The 21239-nt window shown below is 40.8% G+C and overlaps 1 protein-coding gene across 1 annotated transcript; it reads left to right on the top strand.

The window, feature by feature from the left end:
- The first annotated feature begins 18991 nt into the window (after positions 1-18991).
- On the top strand, positions 18992-19708 carry LOC129632048 (glutaredoxin-1-like). The gene has a single exon (XM_055553484.1). The coding sequence runs from the start codon at positions 19330-19332 to the stop codon at positions 19603-19605; it is 276 nt and encodes a 91-aa protein (XP_055409459.1). The 5' UTR covers positions 18992-19329; the 3' UTR covers positions 19606-19708.
- Positions 19709-21239: the final 1531 nt, after the last annotated feature.

The raw sequence follows: 21239 nt of genomic DNA on the forward strand, positions 1-21239 counted from the left end.
CTCACCCACAGACAGCAGGTTCCTGAGGGTCTCCACCATCACGTCCTGGTATAAGGTCCTCTGGGCAGGGTCCAGGCATTCCCACTCCTCAGGAGTGAAATCTAGGAACACATCCTTGAAGCTCAACTGTGCCTAAAATGAAAACACGTTCCACCAATGGGCCCTGAGGAGGATTCTTAGTTTCACCCAAAATGAGAAGAGGTGAGAGGGTAAAGCTCAATTCAGTTGAAGTAATAGTCTGATAAATCCTTAAAAGCTGCTTGAAGCAAGCTGTTGGTCTCTAATCTAATTTAAAATTTCCTCTTTTTTCCTAAGATTATGATATCCTGCAATCAACATGAATTTGTCATGTATGTGGAAAATACATGAAAAATACACAAATTAAAACCAGCACTGGGTTGTCTACGCAGAAGTGTTACATTCAACACAGTGAGTGACATTGTGTCACTATCTAGACAAGTTACAGCAAGACTGGTGTCTTCAGAGACGACAGAGTCCACAGTGACTTTAAAAGAACACACATTGTGATGGTGATGACATCATCACACTGACGACAGGTGTTTCAGCACGTCCTACACACTAAGCATTACTCTAAAGACTTCACACGGATGAACTTGTCATCCACATAACAGCACGTTAGAGAAAGATCTGTGTCCACCTTACTGGGGAGAAAATTCTGTCACTCTAAGAAATAGCTCAGATCAAACAGTCAAGAAATGAGGCTACAGCACCTGAGCTCAGGTGGTTGGGAGAGACAACTGAACCTAAAGAATCAACCAGTTAACTACCTAAGAGGGAAAGTGCATCCACAGAGAGTTCCCTGAGAACACCTGAAACAAGTTCAAGGAAGCTGAAATACAATAGAACAGCATAAATGGTCATGATACAGGGTCACACCCTCTCCCATCGCAACCCGCACAATGTCAATAATCTTACTACAATTTACATCATTCGTGTGATTATGTAGAAAGAACTTAATGCCATGAAATACACTTAAGATACAACTGAAACTGCTACAAAGCATACACCATTATTTATGAGATGATGTTTTTGTAATAAAAGCATGGAGTTACATATCCATGCATTCATGCATGCATGTGTAAACACACAATTGATTGAAACAAGAAGAGTTGTCTTTTTTTTTTTTTCTTTCATTCTATCAAATTTCATTCAGCGTCAGCTTTGTGCCTCAAACTTGAAATACAGCAGTGAACATGATGGAGCTTACAGTCTAGCAGCCAGCCAGCCAATTTCATCCACAATTTTAATGTAACTACTGAAATAAGTGCTCTGACACAGGCCTGTTGCTAGGACAAGATTAAACAGAAAGTCTTAACCTACACTGAGAAATCAGACAAGGTCTCTCTGAGGAAGAAACACTTAGGATTGGCAAGGTGGGAAACAGAAGAGTGTTGCAAGCAGAGAGAATAGCCTGAGTGCCAGCTCTGAGGCAGGAAGATATTTACTGAACAGAAAGTCAGCCAGTGTGACTGGGACACAGGGAATGGATATGCGGTGATGCCAGGCAGAGGCTAATTTATGCAAGATCTATGGATTTAGGACTTTATTCCAAAAGCTACTGGAAGTCACTGAAGAATCTGCAAGAGGAAAGTTAGACGCTTAGATTTGTTTTTCAGAGCTCAATCTGCTGTGTGCAGAAGTTGTTGTTTACCTGCTTACTCATGCCAGACTCTTTGCAGCCCCGCTGAGGGCAGCCTGCCAGCTCCTCTAGCCATGGAATTCTCCAGGCAAGAATACTGGGGTGGGTTCCTATTCTCTTCTTTATTTTACTTCTTCATTCACTAACTTTGTCAACATTCTATTTCTTTTTCAAAGCTTATTTATTTTGCTTATGTTGGGTCTTTGCTGTGAGTGGGCATTCTCTAGTTGCAGCTGCAGTGCCCGGGCTTCTCCTTGCAGTGGCTTCTCTTGTTTTGGAGCACAGGCTCTAGAGAGTGTGGGCTTCCGTAGTAATGGCTCCTGGGCTCTAGGGCACAGGATCAGTCGTTGTGGCCCATGGGCTTAGTTGCTCTGAGGCTTCTTCCGGGACCTGGGATGGAACCCGTGCACCCAACATTGGCAGGCACATTCTTAGCCACTGTACTACCAGGGAACTCCTCAACATTATCTTATTCTAGTTCAAAAAAAATAAAAAATAATACAAGTAGAAAATAACATACAGATTTCTTCCAATCTTTATATAATACCTGTATTTAAAAATATGTGGGCCTCCCTATGGGTAAGTGGTAAGGAATCCACTGGGCAATGTAAGAGATGTGGGTTGTTGCCTGGTCAGAGATCCCACATGCTGAGGGGCAACTAAGCCCATGAGTCTCAATTTCTGAGCCGGAGCTGTAGAGCCCAGGAGGTGAACCTACTGAAGCCAGCACACTCTAGAGCCTGGGCTGCAAGACAAGAGAAGCCACTGCAATGAGATGCATGAGCATTGCACCTAGAGAGTGGCCACCACTTGCCAGAACTAGGGAAAAGACACTGAAGCAATTAAGTCAGAGTACAGGAAATAAATATATTTTAAAAATCATAATGTGATTTTTATAATTAATTTTAGGTATGTACTTATTAACAAAATTGAAAATTTATTATTTTATTCCATTAAGAAAATACTGAATCAAAATTAGTAAAGTTGGAAAATCCCCTCATGGTCCAGTGGTTAAGATCCCTACTCAGTGAACTAAGACCCCGTAAGCTGCATCATGTGGTCAAAAAAGAAAAAAAAAAAAATTAGTAAACCTGATTTTACAGTTTAAATTAGATGGTCTAACAAAACACTCCCTAGCCCTGACATCTCTTTCTGAATGTCCCATTCCATTCCCAAACAATTAAGTTTTCAAGGAGATGCTCATTTAGTTTTAAATGTACTATAAAAAGTCAGAACTGATTTCCCCTCATTGGCCTCTTTTGCAGAATTTACCGTGTACTGTACATGTTAATACCTGAGGTCCACCTACAGCTTCTTTACCCCGATTGACAGAGAGCAGACAGCGCATCCACATGGGCCTTAAGCAACCCCTGCTGCCCAACAGCACTGAGACCCCGTCTCCAACACGTGGGTGAGAAGCCCTGCCCAGGACGGTGCCCAGGGGGGCCTCCTCACAATGGCCAGGTCACCAGGTCATGGGGAGACGGGATCTAAGTGGAGACACCAGGCCCTGAGGGAAGGCCCCAGGTGAGTGTGCGTGTACATGAGTCAGACAGGATACTGCAGAATCAGACATGATTAGTGAATCCAGAGAAGGGCAACTCAGGAAGGACAGACTGAGAATCCACTGAGAATATGACCTTACCAGAGAAAGAGCCATGCCTGACTCCTGTTCTTTCCTCTTCTGGGCTTCTTCGTCCATGAGTCTTCACAGTTCTATCATGAAAGTGGAAAACATGCTGTTTAATGCTTAGGGACAACACACCCCCTTCCTGAGCCCCAACCACACATGCAAGTAAGCCCTCACCATGAGGAACAGACAGTCCTCCGTGCCCACTGTCTCAGGAGGGACTCAGGACGGTCAACTCCCATACAGAGTCCAACATGGGACTTTCCCACACTTTCCCGTGGATCACACTCCCCTCCCGGTGAGGCATCATGCACACAGCAGCAGGGGGCACCTCCGCTCACCCCATGATGCCCTTCAGGTCACACAGCAGGCCCTGGTCCAGCCCCACTCAGAGCAGAACGCCCTTCCCTCCCCCAGGGCCTGATCTTAGTCTCAGAAGTGGAGGCTGAAAGCCCTGGTGCTCAATGGAGGATCCATCTGTAGCTCTGTGCACATTCCTGGGGTAAGGCCCCACACAAGAACCTGAGGAGTTTGTCTGATGAGGGAGGGGTACAAAACATGCCCAGACCCCCAACACATAACTTTCAGTAACAGCATTGCAGGCGGATTCTTTACCAGCTGGGCTACATAGCTCAACACAGGTTCCAAATCTGAAAGGGCATCACGTAAGGCCTCAGTCTGTTTATGTGTAGCTAGACCCAGAATCTCAGTGTTTCATACTGCAGCGTCTATTAAGTCTTTTATCTCAGTTATAGAGTTAATCTGTTTTTTAGTTTTGTTAGTATCATTTGGTCATAAGGGTGGCTTCCTTGTCCCTCAAAAATCAGAGTGGAGCCTAATTTAACTAGTAAGTCACTTGAGTTAAAAGAGAGGTGACACTCGTGTGGCAGATTCATGTTGATGTATGGCAGAACCAATACAGTATTGTAAAATAATTAACCTCCAATTAAAATAAATAAATTTATATTTTAAAAAAAGAGAGAGGTGACAGGCACAGAAGTCGATGTAGAAACCACTGGCCATTGTTGGAGCACAAAGGGGGTTCCTAGAAAGCGGGCCCTGTGTCAGTGCTGAAGTTCCCATTATGTATTTTTTATGGTTGTTAAAATTTCCAGCCCTTCGGGTTAAGATGGAAAGGACTGCACTGGTGTCCGAGGAATTCCATCTCGGCCCCCGCTTCAGTGACCCCCCCGAGCTTCAGCACTAGTTATATACACGGTGCTGTTGGCAGAGCCACTTGTGACCTCAGGGCCCCTCAGTGTTGGGAAACCATCCAAGGCTGAGGGGCCCCATGGATTTCAGGTGTCTGGGGCATTCCCTCCTCCAGTACCCTGGCTGTCTATAAAAGGGCGAGTCTGCCACAGTCTCTCCTCCAGTGCCCTTCTGTCCACACAGGGCACCCTGGGTTGGTCTGGGTACCTGTGGGCTTTGTGGTCCACCATGGACAGCTTGGCCTGCAAAGGCTGACTTCCCCTCTGGCGATCTCTGAGTGGACAAAGCTACAACCATCATTTCAGCCCTTTGTGTATTTCTCTGGGAGTGTTCAGCCTTTTCAACCATGTCCCTATTATAAAAAACTGAATAAGCGACTTGGAGCAAATCGCTCAGAGGGGTCTGAGGACTAGCAGTTGCTTTTTGAATCTCACTCCTGATGTCTGTGGCAGGGTGGGCTTAGTTGCCCCCAAAAGGGCCTGTCCCTCGAGGGAGAAGGGATCCACACTCCTATATATATATGTGTGTGTGTGTGTGTATATATATATATATATATATAGGTCTATGCTCTGTCTTTGTTGCTGTGTGGGCTTTTCTCAGCCTGGGCTTCTCATTGCAGTGGCTTCTCTTGTTTCAGAGCACAGGCTCTAGGGCCTGGGCCTCGGTTCAGCTCCCAAGTTTAATTGCTCCACGACACATGGGATCTCCCTGGATCAGGGATAGAGCTCACATGCCCTGCATTGGCACGTGGATTCTTTCCCAGTGAGCCACCAGAAAAGCCCCTGATATATTTTTTAAAGCTTCTACCAACCTCTATTGAAATGCTTTCTGATTTTCATCTCACCCCTGTTGTACTACCTGCACTTTTTCATAACGGACAGGTTTTACTGTAAGGGTTTTCATAACCTCTGTTAACCAATCATGCAGCCACGGATCTGCCTCAGGGACAGCGTCAGTGCCCCCCGCCCCCCGCGTGGCCCTGTTGGGCTCCGGCTGCCACTGGGTCAGGAGGGACCCTAACTGCCTGTGGAAGAGTTAAGTCTGGGAGGAGCCAAGATGGCCGAGGAGTAGGACGGGGAGAACACTTTCTCCCCCACAAATTCATCAAAAGAGTATTTAAACGTCGAGTAAATTCCACAAAACAACTTCTGAATGCCGGCAGAGGACATCAGGCACCCAGAAAAGCAACCCAACTCTTCGAAAGGAGGTAGGAAAAAATATAAAAGACAAAAAAAGAGACAAAAGAGGGAGGGACGGAATTCCGTCCCAGGAAGGGAGTCTTAAAAAGAGAGAAGCTTCCAAACACCAGGAAACCTTCTCACTGCTGAATCTGTGCCGAGCTTTGGAAGCACAGAGGGCAACATAAAAGGGAGAAAAAAAATAAATAAACAATTAAAAATCGCAGATTGTGAGCCCTACGGTAACTCCCCCAGCGGAGAAGCAGCGCAGACGCCTGCACACGGCATTAGCAAGCGGGGGCTGCGCAGGGAATTGCGGCGCGGGCTGTGTCCCTTAGAGTAAGAATCGGGCCTGAATGTCCTGAGCGCTATCTGAGCGAAATAATTTGGGCTAGCAAACCAGACTGTGGGATATCTGCCACGCGAAAAGCCAGCCCTAACCTAAGACACCGCCAGGCCCGTGCACGGAACAAAGGACTGAACAGAGATAGCCGGCTGCAGACCTTCCCCCTCCGGTGACAGGCAGCCAGAGCCAGAAGGGGGCAATCGCAGCCCCAGAGAGACACTATCTATAAAACTGTAAGCAGGCTTCTTTGCTAACTAAAACTTCTTGGGGGTCTGGACAGTCAACATCTGCCTGAGAAGGTGCGCCGGTTTTACACCCAGATAACCGAGTAGCGGGGAGGCGATAAGTCGCAGCATTGGTGCTCGCCAAACACCTCATCATCTGAGCTGCTTGGACCTGGGAAGAGCACAAAACGCAGGCCCAACCGAGTCTGCGCCTCTGAGGACTACCCGAGTGCCTGAACCTGAGCGGCTTGGACCTGGGAGCTCAGCCCAGGGCCAGCCTCTGATTGTTCCCGGCGGAACAACCTAGAGCCCGAGCAGTGTGGGCAGGGAGGCTACACGCGCCGTGAGCGGGGGCAGACCCAGTGTGGCTGAGGCACTGCGCGCGCACGCCAGTGTTATCTGTTTGCAGCATCCCTCCCTCCCTCCCCACAGCGCGGCTGAACAAGTGAGCCTAAAAAAAAAAAAAAAGTGTCTTCCACCGTCCCCTTTGTGTCAGGGCGGAAACCAGACACTGAAGAGACCAGCAAACAGAAGAAGCTATAACAGAGGGAAACACCTTGGAAGCTACAGGACATAGATTAAAACCCTGTGGTTACTACGGACTACATAGGAAGGGGCCTATAGATCTTGAGAAATATAAGTCAGACCAAGGAACTAGCCAAAAGTGAACTGAACCCACAATACTCACAACAAAACCAGAGAAAGACCTAGATATATTTTTACTATTTTTACGATCAATCTCTCTTTCTTTTTTTTTTTTTAAATTTTTTTTAAAAAAATTTTAAGTCCTCTATTGTCCTTTAATTTTCACTTTTATAACTATTACTTTGCAAAAAAAAAAAAGACCCTATTTTTTTTCTTCTTCAGCCAACTTCATATATATATTTTATAATTTTTTGACTGTGTTTTTTTTTTTTTTTTCTTTTTCTTCTTTTCTTTAACATTGTATTTTTGAAATTCCAAACTCTACTCTAGAATTTTAATTTTAGCCTTTTGGTATATGTTATCAATTTTGTACCTATAGTTTTTTTCATAATTTCTGTAACTTTTTTTTTTCCTCTGTTTCTTTCTCTTCTTCTTTTATATAACATCGTATATCTGCAATTCCAAACTCTACTCAAGATTTTTAATTTATGCTTTTTGGTATTTGATATCAATTTTGTACCTGTATTTTCTTTATAATTTTTGCGACATTGTTTTTGTTGGTTTGTTTGTTTTCTTCTCTTTATTTTTCTTCTTCTTCTTTTTTTTAACATTGTATTTTTGAAATTCCAAACTCTACTCTAGATTTTTAATTTTTGCTTTTTGGTATTAGTTATCAACTTTGTACCTGTAGTTTCTTTATAATTTTCACGACCTTGTTTGTTTTTCTTTGTTCATTTTTTCTCTCTTTCTTTTCCTTCTTCTTTTCTTTAACATCGTATTTTTGAAATTCCAAACTCTACTCTAGATTTTTAATTTTAGCCTTTTGGTATATGTTATAAATTTTGTACGTATAGTTTTTTTTTATAATTTCTGTGACTTTTTTTTTTCCCTCTGTTTCTTTCTCTTCTTCTTTTATATAACATCGTATATCTGCAATTCCAAACTCTACTCAAGATTTTTAATTTATGCTTTTTGGTATTTGATATCAATTTTGTACCTGTATTTTCTTTATAATTTTTGCGACATTGTTTTTGTTGGTTTGTTTGTTTTCTCTCTTTATTTTTCTTCTTCTTCTTCTTTTTTTTTAACATTGTATTTTTGAAATTCCAAACTCTACTCTAGATTTTTAATTTTTGCTTTTTGGTATTAGTTATCAATTTTGTACCTGTAGTTTCTTTATAATTTACACAACCTTGTTTGTTTTTCTTTGTTCGTTTTTTCTCTCTTTCTTTTCCTTCTTCTTTTCATTAACATCGCATTTTTGAAATTCCAAACTCTACTCTAGATTTTTAATTTTTGCTTTTATGTATTTGTTACCAATTTTGTACCTTTAAGAACCCAATCTTTAGGACCCATTTTTCACTAGGGAACGAGATTACTGGCTTGACTGCTCTCTCTCCCTTTGGACTCTCCGTTTTCTCCACCAGGCCGCCTGTATCTCCTCCCTAACCCCTCTCTACTCTACCCAACTCTGTGAATGTCTGTGTGTTCCAGACGGTGGAGAACACTTAGGGAACTGATTACTGGCTGGATCTGTCTCCCTCCTTTTCATTTCCCCCTTTTACCCTTCTGGCCACCTCTGTCTCCTGCCTCCTTCTTCTCTTCTCTGTATAACTCCGTGAACATCTCTGAGCGGTCCAGTTGTGGAGTGCACATAAGGAAGTGATTACTGGCTAGCCCACTCTCTCCACTATTGATTCCACCTCATCTCATTTGGGTCACCTCTAACTCCCTCCTCCCTCTTCTTTTCTCCATGTAACGCTGTGAACCTCTCTGAGTGACCCTCACAGTAGAGAAACTTTTCATCTTTAACGTAGATGTTTTATGAATGGTGCTGTATAGAAGGAGAAGTTTTGAAACTACTGTAAAAATAAGACCGACAACTGGAAGTAAGAGGCTTAAGTCCAAACCCTGACTCCAGGGAACTCCTGACTCCAAGGAACATTAATTGACAGGAACTCATCAAACGCCTCCATACCTACACTAAAACCAAGCACCACACAAGGGCCAACAAGTTCCAGGGCAAGACATACCAAGCAAATTCTCCAGCAACAAAGGAACACAGCCCTGAGCTTCAAGACACAGGCTGCCCAAAGTCACCCCAAAACGATAGACATCTCATAACTCATTACTGGACATTTCATTACACTCCAGAGAGAAGAAATACAGCTCCATCCACCAGAACATCGACACAAGCTTCCCTAACCAGGAAACCTTGACAAGCCACCTGTACAAACCCACACACAGCAAGGAAACGCCACAACAAAGAGAACTCCACAAACTGCCAGAATACAGAAAGGACACCCCAAACTCAGCAATTTAAACAAGATGAAGAGACAGAGGAATACCCAGCAGATAAAGGAACAGGATAAATGCCCACCAAACCAAACAAAAGAGGAAGAGATAGGGAATCTACCTGATAAAGAATTCCGAATAATGATAGTGAAATTGATCCAAAATCTTGAAATCAAAATGGAATCACAGATAAATAGCCTGGAGGCAAGGATTGAGAAGATGCAAGAACGGTTTAACAAGGACTTAGAAGAAATAAAAAAGAGTCAATATATAATGAATAATGCAATAAGTGAAATTAAAAACACTCTGGAGACAACAAATAGTAGAATAACAGAGGCAGAAGATAGGATTAGTGAATTAGAAGATAGAATGGTAGAAATAAATGAATCAGAGAGGATAAAAGAAAAACGAATTAAAAGAAATGAGGACAATCTCAGAGACCTCCAGGACAATATTAAACGCTACAACATTCGAATCATAGGGGTCCCAGAAGAAGAAGACAAAAAGAAAGACCATGAGAAAATACTTGAAGAGATAATAGTTGAAAACTTCCCTAAAATGGGGAAGGAAATAATCACCCAAGTCCAAGAAACCCAGAGAGTCCCAAACAGGATAAACCCAAGGCGAAACACCCCAAGACACATATTAATCAAATTAACAAAGATCAAACACAAAGAACAAATATTAAAAGCAGCAAGGGAAAAACAACAAATAACACACAAGGGAATACCCATAAGGATAACAGCTGATCTTTCAATAGAAACTCTTCAAGCCAGGAGGGAATGGCAAGACATACTTAAAATGATGAAAGAAAATAACCTACAGCCCAGATTATTGTACCCAGCAAGGATCTCATTCAACTATGAAAGAGAAATCAAAAGCTTTTCAGACAAGCAAAAGCTGAGAGAATTCTGCACCACCAAACCAGCTCTCCAACAAATACTAAAGGATATTCTCTAGACAGGAAACACAAAAACGGTGTATAAATTCGAACCCAAAACAATAAAGTAAATGGCAACGGGATCATACTTATCAGTAATTACCTTAAACGTAAATGGGTTGAATGCCCCAACCAAAAGACAAAGACTGGCTGAATGGATACAAAAACAAGACCCCTACATATGTTGTCTACAAGAGACCCACCTCAAAACAGGGGACACATACAGACTGAAAGTGAAGGGCTGGAAAAAGATTTTCCATGCAAATAGGGACCAAAAGAAAGCAGGAGTAGCAATACTCATATCAGGTAAAATAGACTTTAAAACAAAGGCTGTGAAAAGAGAAAAAGATGGTCACTACATAATGATCAAAGGATCAATCCAAGAAGAAGATATAACAATTATAAATATATATGCACCCAACACGGGAGCACCGCAGTATGTAAGACAAATGCTAACAAGTATGAAAGGAGAAATTAACAATAACACAATAATAATGGGAGACTTTAATACCCCACTCACACCTATGGATAGATCAACTAAACAGAAAATTAACAAGGAAACACAAACTTTAAATGATACAATAGACCAATTAGACCTAATTGATATCTATAGGACATTTCATCCCAAAACAATGAATTTCACCTTTTTCTCAAGTGCACATGGAACCTTCTCCAGGATAGACCACATCCTGGGCCATAAAGCTAGCCTTGGTAAATTCAAAAAAATAGAAATCATTCCAAGCATCTTTTCTGACCACAATGCAGTAAGATTAGATCTCAATTACAATAGAAAAACTATTAAAAATTCCAACATATGGAGGCTGAACAACACGCTGCTGAATAACCAACAAATCACAGAAGAAATCAAAAAAGAAATCAAAATTTGCATAGAAACGAATGAAAATGAAAACACAACAACCCAAAACCTGTGGGACACGGTAAAAGCAGTCCTAAGGGGAAAGTTCATAGCAATACAGGCACACCTCAAGAAACAAGAAAAAAGTCAAATAAATAACCTAACTCTACACCTAAAGCAACTAGAAAAGGAAGAAATGAAGAACCCCAGGGTTAGTAGAAGGAAAGAAATCTTAACAATTAGGGCAGAAATAAATGCAAAAGAAACAAAAGAGACCATAGCAAAAATCAACAAAGCCAAAAGCTGGTTCTTTGAAAGGATAAATAAAATTGACAAACCATTAGCCAGGCTCATCAAGAAACAAAGGGAGAAAAATCAAGTCAATAAAATTAGAAATGAAAATGGAGAGATCACAACAGACAACACAGAAATACAAAGGATCATAAGAGAGTACTATCAACAATTATATGCCAATGAAATGGGCAACGTGGAAGAAATGGACAAATTCTTAGAAAAGTACAACTTTCCAAAACTCGACCAGGAAGAAATAGAAAATCTTAACAGACCCATCACAAGCACGGAAATTGAAACTGTAATCAAAAATCTTCCAGCAAACAAAAGCCCAGGCCCAGACGGCTTCACAGCTGAATTCTACCAAAAATTTAGAGAAGAGCTAACACCTATCCTGCTCAAACTCTTCCAGAAAATTACAGAGGATGGTAAACTTCCAAACTCATTCTATTAGGCCACCATCACCCTAATAGCAAAACCTGACAAAGATCCCACAAAAAAAGAAAACTACAGGCCAATATCACTGATGAACATAGATGCAAAAATCCTTAACAAAATTCTAGCAATCAGAATCCAACAACACATTAAAAAGATCATACACCATGTCCAAGTGGGCTTTATCCCAGGGATGCAAGGATTCTTCAATATCCGCAAATCAATCAATGCAATACACCACATTAACAAATTGAAAAATAAAAACCATATGATTATCTCAATAGATGCAGAGAAAGCCTTTGACAAAATTCAACATCCATTTATGATAAAAAAAAAAAAAAAACTCTCCAGAAAGCAGGAATAGAAGGAACATACCTCAACATAATATAAGCTATATATGACAAACCCACAGCAAACATTATCCTCAATGGTGAAAAATTGAAAGCATTTCCTCTAAAGTCAGGAACAAGACAAGGGTGCCCACTTTCACCATTACTATTCAACATAGTTTTGGAAGTTTTGGCCACAGCAATCAGAGCAGAAAAAGAAATAAAAGGAATCCAAATTGGAAAAGAAGAAGTAAAGCTCTCACCGTTTGCAGATGACATGATCCTCTACATAGAAAACCCTAAAGACTCCACCAGAAAATTACTAGAACTAATCAATGACTATAGTAAAGTTGCAGGATATAAAATCAACACACAGAAATCCCTTGCATTCCTATACACTAATAATGAGAAAACAGAAAGAGAAATTAAGGAAACAATTCCATTCACCATTGCAACAGAAAGAATAAAATACTTAGGAATATATCTACCTAAAGAAACTAAAGACCTATATATAGAAAACTATAAAACACTGGTGACAGAAATCAAAGAGGACACTAACAGATGGAGAAATATACCATGTTCATGGATTGGAAGAATCAATATAGTGAAAATGAGTATACTACTCAATACAATCTATAGATTCAATGGAATCCCTATCAAGCTACCAACAGCATTCTTCACAGAGCTAGAGCAAATAATTTCACAATTTGTATGGAAATACAAAAAAACCTTGAATAGCCAAAGTGATCTTGAGAAAGAAGAATGGAACTGGAGGAATCAACCTACCTGACTTCAGGCTCTACTACAAAGCCACAGTTATCAAGACAGTATGGTACTGGCACAAAGACAGAAATATAGATCAATGGAACAAAATAGAAAGCCCAGAGATAAATCCACGCACATATGGACACCTTATCTTTGACAAAGGAGGCAAGAATATACAATGGATTAAAGACAATCTCTTTAACAAGTGGTGCTGGGAACTCTGGTCAACCACTTGTAAAAGAATGAAACTAGAACACTTTCTAACACCATACACAAAAATAAACTCAAAATGGATTAAAGATCTAAACGTAAGACCAGAAACTATAAAACTCCTAGAGGAGAACATAGGCAAAACACTCTCTGACATACATCACAGCAGGATCCTCTATGACCCACCTCCCAGAATATTGGAAATAAAAGCAAAAATAAACAAATGGGACCTAATTAACCTTAAAAGCTTCTGCACATCAAAGGAAACTATTAGCAAGGTGAAAAGACAGCCTTCAGAATGGGAGAATATAATAGCAAATGAAGCAACTGACAAACAACTAATCTCAAGAATATACAAGCAACTCCTACAGCTCAATTCCAGAAAAATAAATGACCCAATCAAAAAATAGGCCAAAGAACTAAATAGACATTTCTCCAAAGAAGACATCCAGATGGCTAACAAACACATGAAAAGATGCTCAACATCACTCATTATCAGAGAAATGCAAATCAAAACCACTATGAGGTACCATTTCACACCAGTCAGAATGGCTGCGATCCAAAAGTCTACAAGTAATAAATGCTGGAGAGGGTGTGGAGAAAAGGGAACCCTCTTACACTGTTGGTGGGAATGCAAACTAGTACAGCCACTATGGAGAACAGTGTGGAGATTCCTTAAAAAACTGGAAATAGAACTGCCTTATGATCCAGCAATCCCACTGCTGGGCATACACACTGAGGAAACCAGAAGGGAAAGAGACACGTGTACCCCAATGTTCATCGCAGCACTGTTTATAATAGCCAGGACATGGAAGCAACCTAGATGTCCATCAGCAGATGAATGGATAAGAAAGCTGTGGTACATATACACAATGGAGTATTAATCAGCGATTAAAAAGAATACATTTGAATCAGTTCTAATGAGGTGGATGAAACTGGAGCTTATTATACAGAGTGAAGTAAGCCAGAAAGAAAAACACCAATACAGTATACTAACGCATATATATGGAATTTAGAAAGATGGCAACAATAACCCTGAGTACGAGACAGCAAAAGAGACACTGATGTATAGAACAGTCTTATGGACTCTGTGGGAGAGGGAGAAGGTGGGAAGATTTGGGAGAATGGCATTGAAACATGTAAAATATCATGTATGAAACGAGTTGCCAGTCCAGGTTCGATGCATGATACTGGATGCTTGGGGCTGGTGCACTGGGACGACCCAGAGGGATGGAATGGGGAGGGAGGAGGGAGGAGGGTTCAGGATGGGGAACACATGTATACCTGTGGCGGATTCATTTTGATATTTGGCAAAACTAATACAATTATGTAAAGTTTAAAAATAAAATAAAATAAAATAAAATAAAAAAAGACTTAAGTCTGCAAATCTCCCTTTGGATGAGATCAAAAGATCTCATTAACTGGGTAAACTCCCATCTTGGAAAATTCAGTTCTCAGCAAAATGTATCAATTTATCTTTTGCTGACTTATGGACAAGGAGATGGACAAGGAGAAAGGCAGAGAAAGATAGACATGGAGAAAGGTGCTTCTCACAGAGGCGGAGCCATGAGGCAATTGGTCCGTAACTTACACGCTGCAGGTGCTATCTGGGCTGAGATTTCGCCCTTGGGCAACTCGGGGTACAGAGAAGGAGCTCCTGAATATAGTGGGCAGTCTCCTCACCCTTGGGTGCCCTTGACTCTGGGCTAGTGGCCTTGGCTGGAGCAGCGGCTGAGACAGTCCTTGCCATTCCCATCCCTCGAGCAGTAGTTAGCTATCCAGAAGTTATGTTCCTGTGTTGCACTTCACTGTGCAGTTTAATCAGGACTTGTGCTTACAGCTTTAGATGTTATCCCTTCCGAGTAGTCTCTCAGCCAGGTGTGAATGGCTGAGAAACTGTCCCAAAGGAATAGTACAGAGTGTGTGTCCAGTGGCATTGACAGGGAGCTTTCAGGAACTGGTCTGGCTGCAAATTGGAAGTAAAGGGTCAGGGGAGGGGGGTAAATCCTGGAAGCTGATTCCCTTCAGTATCCTTGTGCAGGATGTTGAGAATACCTCATAAGAGGCATTTATCCAGGGTGGACACAGTCCTTTAAGTGATGTTTTTTTCTAGAACATATAATCCCTTGGTTATAGATTATGGGCATCTGATCTGCATCCAAAGATAGCTTACACTGCTGAGCTTCAGACCCAAGCCTAGAATATCTTCCTAACAACTCAATTAAACTTTACAATAATATGACAAAAGCGCTATTTAAAAAGTGAGTTTTAGACAGTAGATACTGCTCTCAGCCAAACTAAAATTTAATATCTATTAAAACATAATTCCTTTCTTCTTAAATCACCCTCATTTGTCCCAAACGTAGCCAAGTTAAGATTAATTTGCTTGTAAAATGAGTCTGGTTAATTGATAACATAGGCTTGTAAAATTTGTCCAGGAAAGTGAGTGTCTTGATCACTAAAAGTTGTACAAAGTATACCCCAAGTGAAAAACACATTTCAAAAATATTTATTTATTTAATTTTGGCTGTGCTGGGTCTGCGTTGCTGCTCAGACTTTCTCTATTTGCAGCCATCAGGGGCTATTTTTTGCTGAGGTGCACTGGCTTCTCACTGAGCTGGCTTCTCTTTTGCAGAGCACAGGCTCTAGGGCACGTGGGCTTCAGTAGTCATGGCTTCCAGGCTTTAGAGCACAGGCTCGGTAGTTGTGTTGCATGGGCTTAGTTGCTCCACAGCATGTGGGATCTTCCCAGATCAGGGATCGAACCCACATCTCCTGCATTGGTAAGGGGATTCTTTACTGCTGAGCCTCCAGGAAAGCCCATGAGTTAATTTTCTTGCTGACAAACTTTACAACAAATATACTTACTGACTTTGAGTAAACCTGGGTACCATAAAAATGTTGTGCTTAATAGTGATGTGTCTAAATGACATGTCTCTATTAAATAACAAGCAAACAACAAACTTTAATGCCACATGTTAATTTGATACTAAATGTTTCTTGGGTCATATGAATCCAAAATCCATTTAGCTTAGTTTCTGTTATATTTAGAAATGTTTAATTTGTAAGCACTTTTTAAAAAGACAGTTAAATAGAGCTCACCTACAAATTAACCTGAGCAATACATATATCCCAATAGAGATCTCATAGTTTCCTTTTAAAACTTAGTCATAAAACAGGCATTGCAATGCAAAACTTACCAGCTTAGAGATATTTGAGGACTTCCCTGGTGGTCCAGTAACTAAGACTCCATGCTTCCAATGCAGTGGGCCCAGGTTCCATTCCTGGACGGGAAACTAAATCCCACTTGCCATAACTAAGAGTCATTGCAGCCAAATAAATAATAAATAAGTATTTATTTTTTAAAAATACATAAATAACAGGTAGAATACCTAAATTTACAGACTTGAGTTTTAACAGGGTTAGACTTAGAACATAGGAGAAAAGTCCCCAAAGTAAAAAGAATGTCAATTTTCAGATCCTGTGAGCAGTACTCAGACAGTAAAATTTCTTCCTTCTCACATAGCATCTACCCTGTCTCCTGCACTAGCAACAAGATCGTTTCTGTGTCTCTAGACATCTATACCATATTTCTATGGCAGCCTGTGCTGACTGAAAAAAAAAAAAAAAAAGATAGGACACTTGTGAGGCTTACAAGCAGACGCGGAGAGGGTGCCAGCCAGAGTAATTAGTGGGCTACAGTTTTATAATTAAAGGAGAAGTGGAGAGGGGGAGAGTGTCCTTATCTCTCTCTTCTGCTTCTTCTTGAGTTGTTGTTCAGTTGCTCAAGTTGTGTCCAACTCTTTGTGACCCCATGGACTGCAGCACACCAGGCTCCCCTGTCCTTCCCATCTCCCGGAGCTTGCTCAAACTCATGTCCATTGAGTCAGTGACGCCATCCAACCATCTCATCCTCTGCCCCCTTCTCCTCCTGCCTTCAATCCTTCCCAGCATCAGGGTCTTTTCTAATGAGTCACTTCTTTGCATCAGGTGGCCCAAATATTGAAGCTTCAGCTTCAGTCCTTCCAATGAATATTCCAGGTTGATCTGCTTTAGGATTGACTGGTTTGATCTCCTTGCCTTCCTAGGGACTCTCGAGAGTCTTCTCCAACATCATCACTCAAAAGCATCAATTCTTCAACACTCAGCCTTCTTTATGGCCCAACTCTCACATCCATACATGACTACTGGAAAAACCATAGCTTTGACTAGACGGACCTTTGTGGGCAAAGTAATGTCTCTGCTTTTTAATATGCTGTCTAGGTTGGTCATACTTTTTCTTCCAAGGAGCAAGTGTCTTTTAATTTCATGGCTGCAGTGATTTCGGAGCCTAAGAAAATAAAGTCTCTCACTGTTTCCATTGTTTGCCCATCATTTGCCATGAAGTGATGGGACTGGTTGCCATGATCTTAGTTTTTTGAATGTTGAATTTTAAGCCAGCTTTTTCACTCTCCTCTTTCACTTCAGTTCCTCTTCACTTTCTGCCATAAGGGTGCTATCATCTGCATATCTGAGGTTATTGATATTTCTCCCAGCAATCTTGATTCCAGCTGGTGCTTTATCCAGTCTGGCATTTTGCATGATGTACTCTGAAGCTAAGTTAAATAAGCAGAGTGACAATATATAGCCTTGACATACTTCTTTGTACTCCATTCCCAATTTGGAACCAGTCCATTGTTCCATGTTTGGTTCTAACTGTTGCTTCTTGACCTGCATACAGGTTTCTTGGGAAGCAGGTAAGGTGGTCTGGTATTCCCATGTCTTTAAGAATTTTCCAAAATTTGTTGTGATCCACATAGTAAAAGGCTTTAGCGTAGTCAGTGACGCAGAAGTAGATGTTTTTCTGACATTCTCTTGCGTTTTGGATGTCGAAATTTGATCTCTGGTTCCTCTGCCTTTTCTAAATCCAGCTTGCATGTCTGGAAGTTCTTGGTTCATGTACTGTTGAAGCCTAGCTTGGAGAATTTTGAGCATTACTTTGCTAGCATTAACACTATGAAAAGGCAAAAAGATACGACACTGAAAGATGAACTCCCCAGGTTGGTAGATGCCCAGTGTGCTACTGGAGGAAAGCAGAGAAATAGCTCCAAAAGGTGTGAAGAGGCTGAGCCAAAGCAAAAACAACGCCCAGTTATGGATGTCTCTGGTGGTGGAAGTAAAGTCCAAAGCTGTAAAGAACAGTATTGTGTGGGAACCTGGAATGTTAGGTCCATGAATCAAGGTAAATTGGAAGTGGTCAAACAGGAGATGGCAAGAGTGAACATCAACTTTCTAGGAATCAGTGACCTAAAATGGACCAGAATGGGTGAATTTAATTCAGATGACTATTATATTTACTACTGTGGGCAAGAATCCCTTAGAAGAAATGGAGTAGCTATCATAGTCAACAAGAGTCCAAAATCCAGTACTTGGATGCAATCTCAAAAACTACAGAGAATGATCTCTGTTCATTTCCAAGAAAAACCATGCAATATCACAGTAATCCAAGTCTATGCCCCAGCCACTAATGCCAAAGAAGCTGAAGTTGAACAGTTCTATGAAGACCTACAGATTTCATAGAACTAACCCCCCAAAAAAGATGTCCTTTTCATTATAGAGGACTGGAATGAGAAAGTAGGAAGTCAAGAGATACCTGGAGTAACAGGCAAGTTTGGCTTTGGAGTACAGAATGAAGCAGGGGAAAGCTAACAATTTTGTTAAGAGAACACATTGGTCATTGCAAACACCTGTCAACTACAAAGTGGCATTAACCAAGAGCACTGCCAGTGACTGAACAACAAAGGCGTTTGCTGTCTGCCACTACGGAGAGTGAACCCCATGATCCTATAGCTGTTGCCCTTCAACAGCTGTGGAGTGAGGCACTCCACGCTCCAGGGCATCTGGTGAGATGGTTCTTTAGACAGCTGGATTTTTTTTTTTTTTTTATGTTTTTAGGAACAGACTTTATGGTCTCAATCATTGCATCTCCTCCTATCTAGAGCCCTAAATCCCTTTATGGTGACATATCCTCATGACTAACAAAAAACCTTTTGTAAAAATAAGTGCTTCATGGTATTGAACTTCCCATTCACCAAAACCTTATATATTGACCTTCTCCAATGCCACTTTGAAGCAGTCTTTCAGAACTATCTGAGATGCTGCCTCCCGGGCTACAGTCCTCATTTTGCCCTCATTTTGTTTTGTGCCATCCTAAAATGTTCTAAGAAAGCAAAGATTTTAGAAATTATCACTGGTATTTATGCTCACCAATCTATAAAATGCTAATATAAAAGTCAGTTCTTGGCAGTCAAGGTGTCCTCCCGGGGGAGGCAGCATGTCTCAAGCATTCATGAACAGCAAGATCCAGTCTGGGAGGTTGGTTGTGTTCATCAAGCCAACCTACCCCTACTGCAGAAGGACTCAGGAACCCCTCAGTCAACTGGCCTTCAAACAAGGGCTTTTGGAATGTGTCGATATCACAGCCAACGGCAACACCACTGAGATACAAGATTACTTGCAACAGCTCACAGGAGCCAGAACGGTACCTTGGGTCTTCATCGGTAAAGAGTGCATAGATGGATGCACTGATCTAGTAAATATTCATGAGTGAGGGGAACTATTGGCACTGATAAAGCAAATTGGAGCTCTGCAATAATTACAGAGCAGATCCAGGCTGATATCCCCCTTGAAGACTGGATGGCATTGCCAATAATGACAGCAGTTCCTGGAGGATGGACCTGGGGCAACTTTACCCAGTTACAGCAACGGTTTACTTAAAATTCTGAACTATGTTAACCTCAATAAAAAGGGACGGGGGAGGCCAAAAACAGCTTCTTTTGACTCAGTATTAAAAATGGACCAACTTGCCAAAAAAAAAAAAAAAAAGGTCAATTCTTGGTTTCTTAAGGAAAGTACGAAGTGTGTTTTCAGTAAAGAAGGTATGAGGAATGGAATTGAATTTTGTGAAGGGAAAAGGAAGTAAGCCTGACTTACAGGTGGCTTTTTAGGATGGAAGAACAAAATAATGGGTACAGAAAGTAATCAGGTTTGTGAAAAGTGAACCATGAGAAGTGAGTTTTGTACATGGTTTAAAATAAGTATAAAATAAATTTAATTAAGTTTGCCTTTTAAATAAGGTAAAACATATTTAGCTTTGAGTTTTGCTTTTCTGACTGTTGCAAAACTTGAATTTAGCTTTTCTATCTGTTAAGATGACAGCTTTTCTTCAGATGGTGAACTGCCTTGGATAACAGATTTAAATTTCTTTATCTCTTAAATGATCTGTTTTGAAATCTTTTATTGTTCCTTTAGCTATATGAAAAGCTATTGTTTCACAATGACCTATAATCCTATGTGGCTGAGTGTTCTAAACCTTTTTGATATTTGTTGACAAAACTTCCTAAGTCATTGTAATGAAGAACTTGATTTCTAGCTAACTTTGGGATGCTTCAGAGGGCCTCTCAAACACCCCAAAGAGAGATATTACGCTAATTAGGCTCATTTTCTATACAGAATGACATGGGAAGTATTTCAAGTGAGTAATAAGTCTCAGGTTATATTGTATGGTAAATGTTACTAATATAGATATCGTAGAAACCATACGGCGCTCCTAAAATTCTGATATGTTTGGGCAAAATATTATCAGGCATTATTCTAATTACTATCTCAAAATATTGTCATAGCACTAATAAACTTTCACAAAAATACTTGCTCTTCAAGAAGATGTACAGAAATGACTTTCGGATAAATATCACTTTCTGAACTGGGTAAGGATTCTAATGGAAAACCTGATGACTTCACAAAGCTTAACAGAAGGACTGATGAATATGCTTATAACGTTTATGGTTTGTGTCTGAAAAATTGCTGGTTAGAATATGTGCTTTCCAGGTGTAAGGAAAAAAAAAAAAAAAGCCTTCCCCTGAAACTAATTACGACAGCAATTTGGGAAAACTATATTTTATACACAAATTGAAACATTTATCTTTTCTTTCTATCTGAACCCTTCTGGAATGCAAAAGTAGGAAGTCAAGAAACACCTGGAGTAACAGGCAAATTTGGCCTTGGAGTACAGAATGAAGCAGGGCAAAGGCTAACAGAGTTTTGCCAAGAGAACACACTGGTCATAGCAAACACCCTCTTCCAACAACACAAGAGAAGACTCTACACATGGACATCACCAGATGGTCAACACTGAAATCAGATTGATTATATCCTTTGCAGCCAAAGATGGAGAAGCTTTATAGC

Source organism: Bubalus kerabau, chromosome 17 (genome assembly GCF_029407905.1).
Source record: "Bubalus kerabau isolate K-KA32 ecotype Philippines breed swamp buffalo chromosome 17, PCC_UOA_SB_1v2, whole genome shotgun sequence".
Classification (NCBI taxonomy): Eukaryota; Metazoa; Chordata; class Mammalia; order Artiodactyla; family Bovidae; genus Bubalus; species Bubalus kerabau.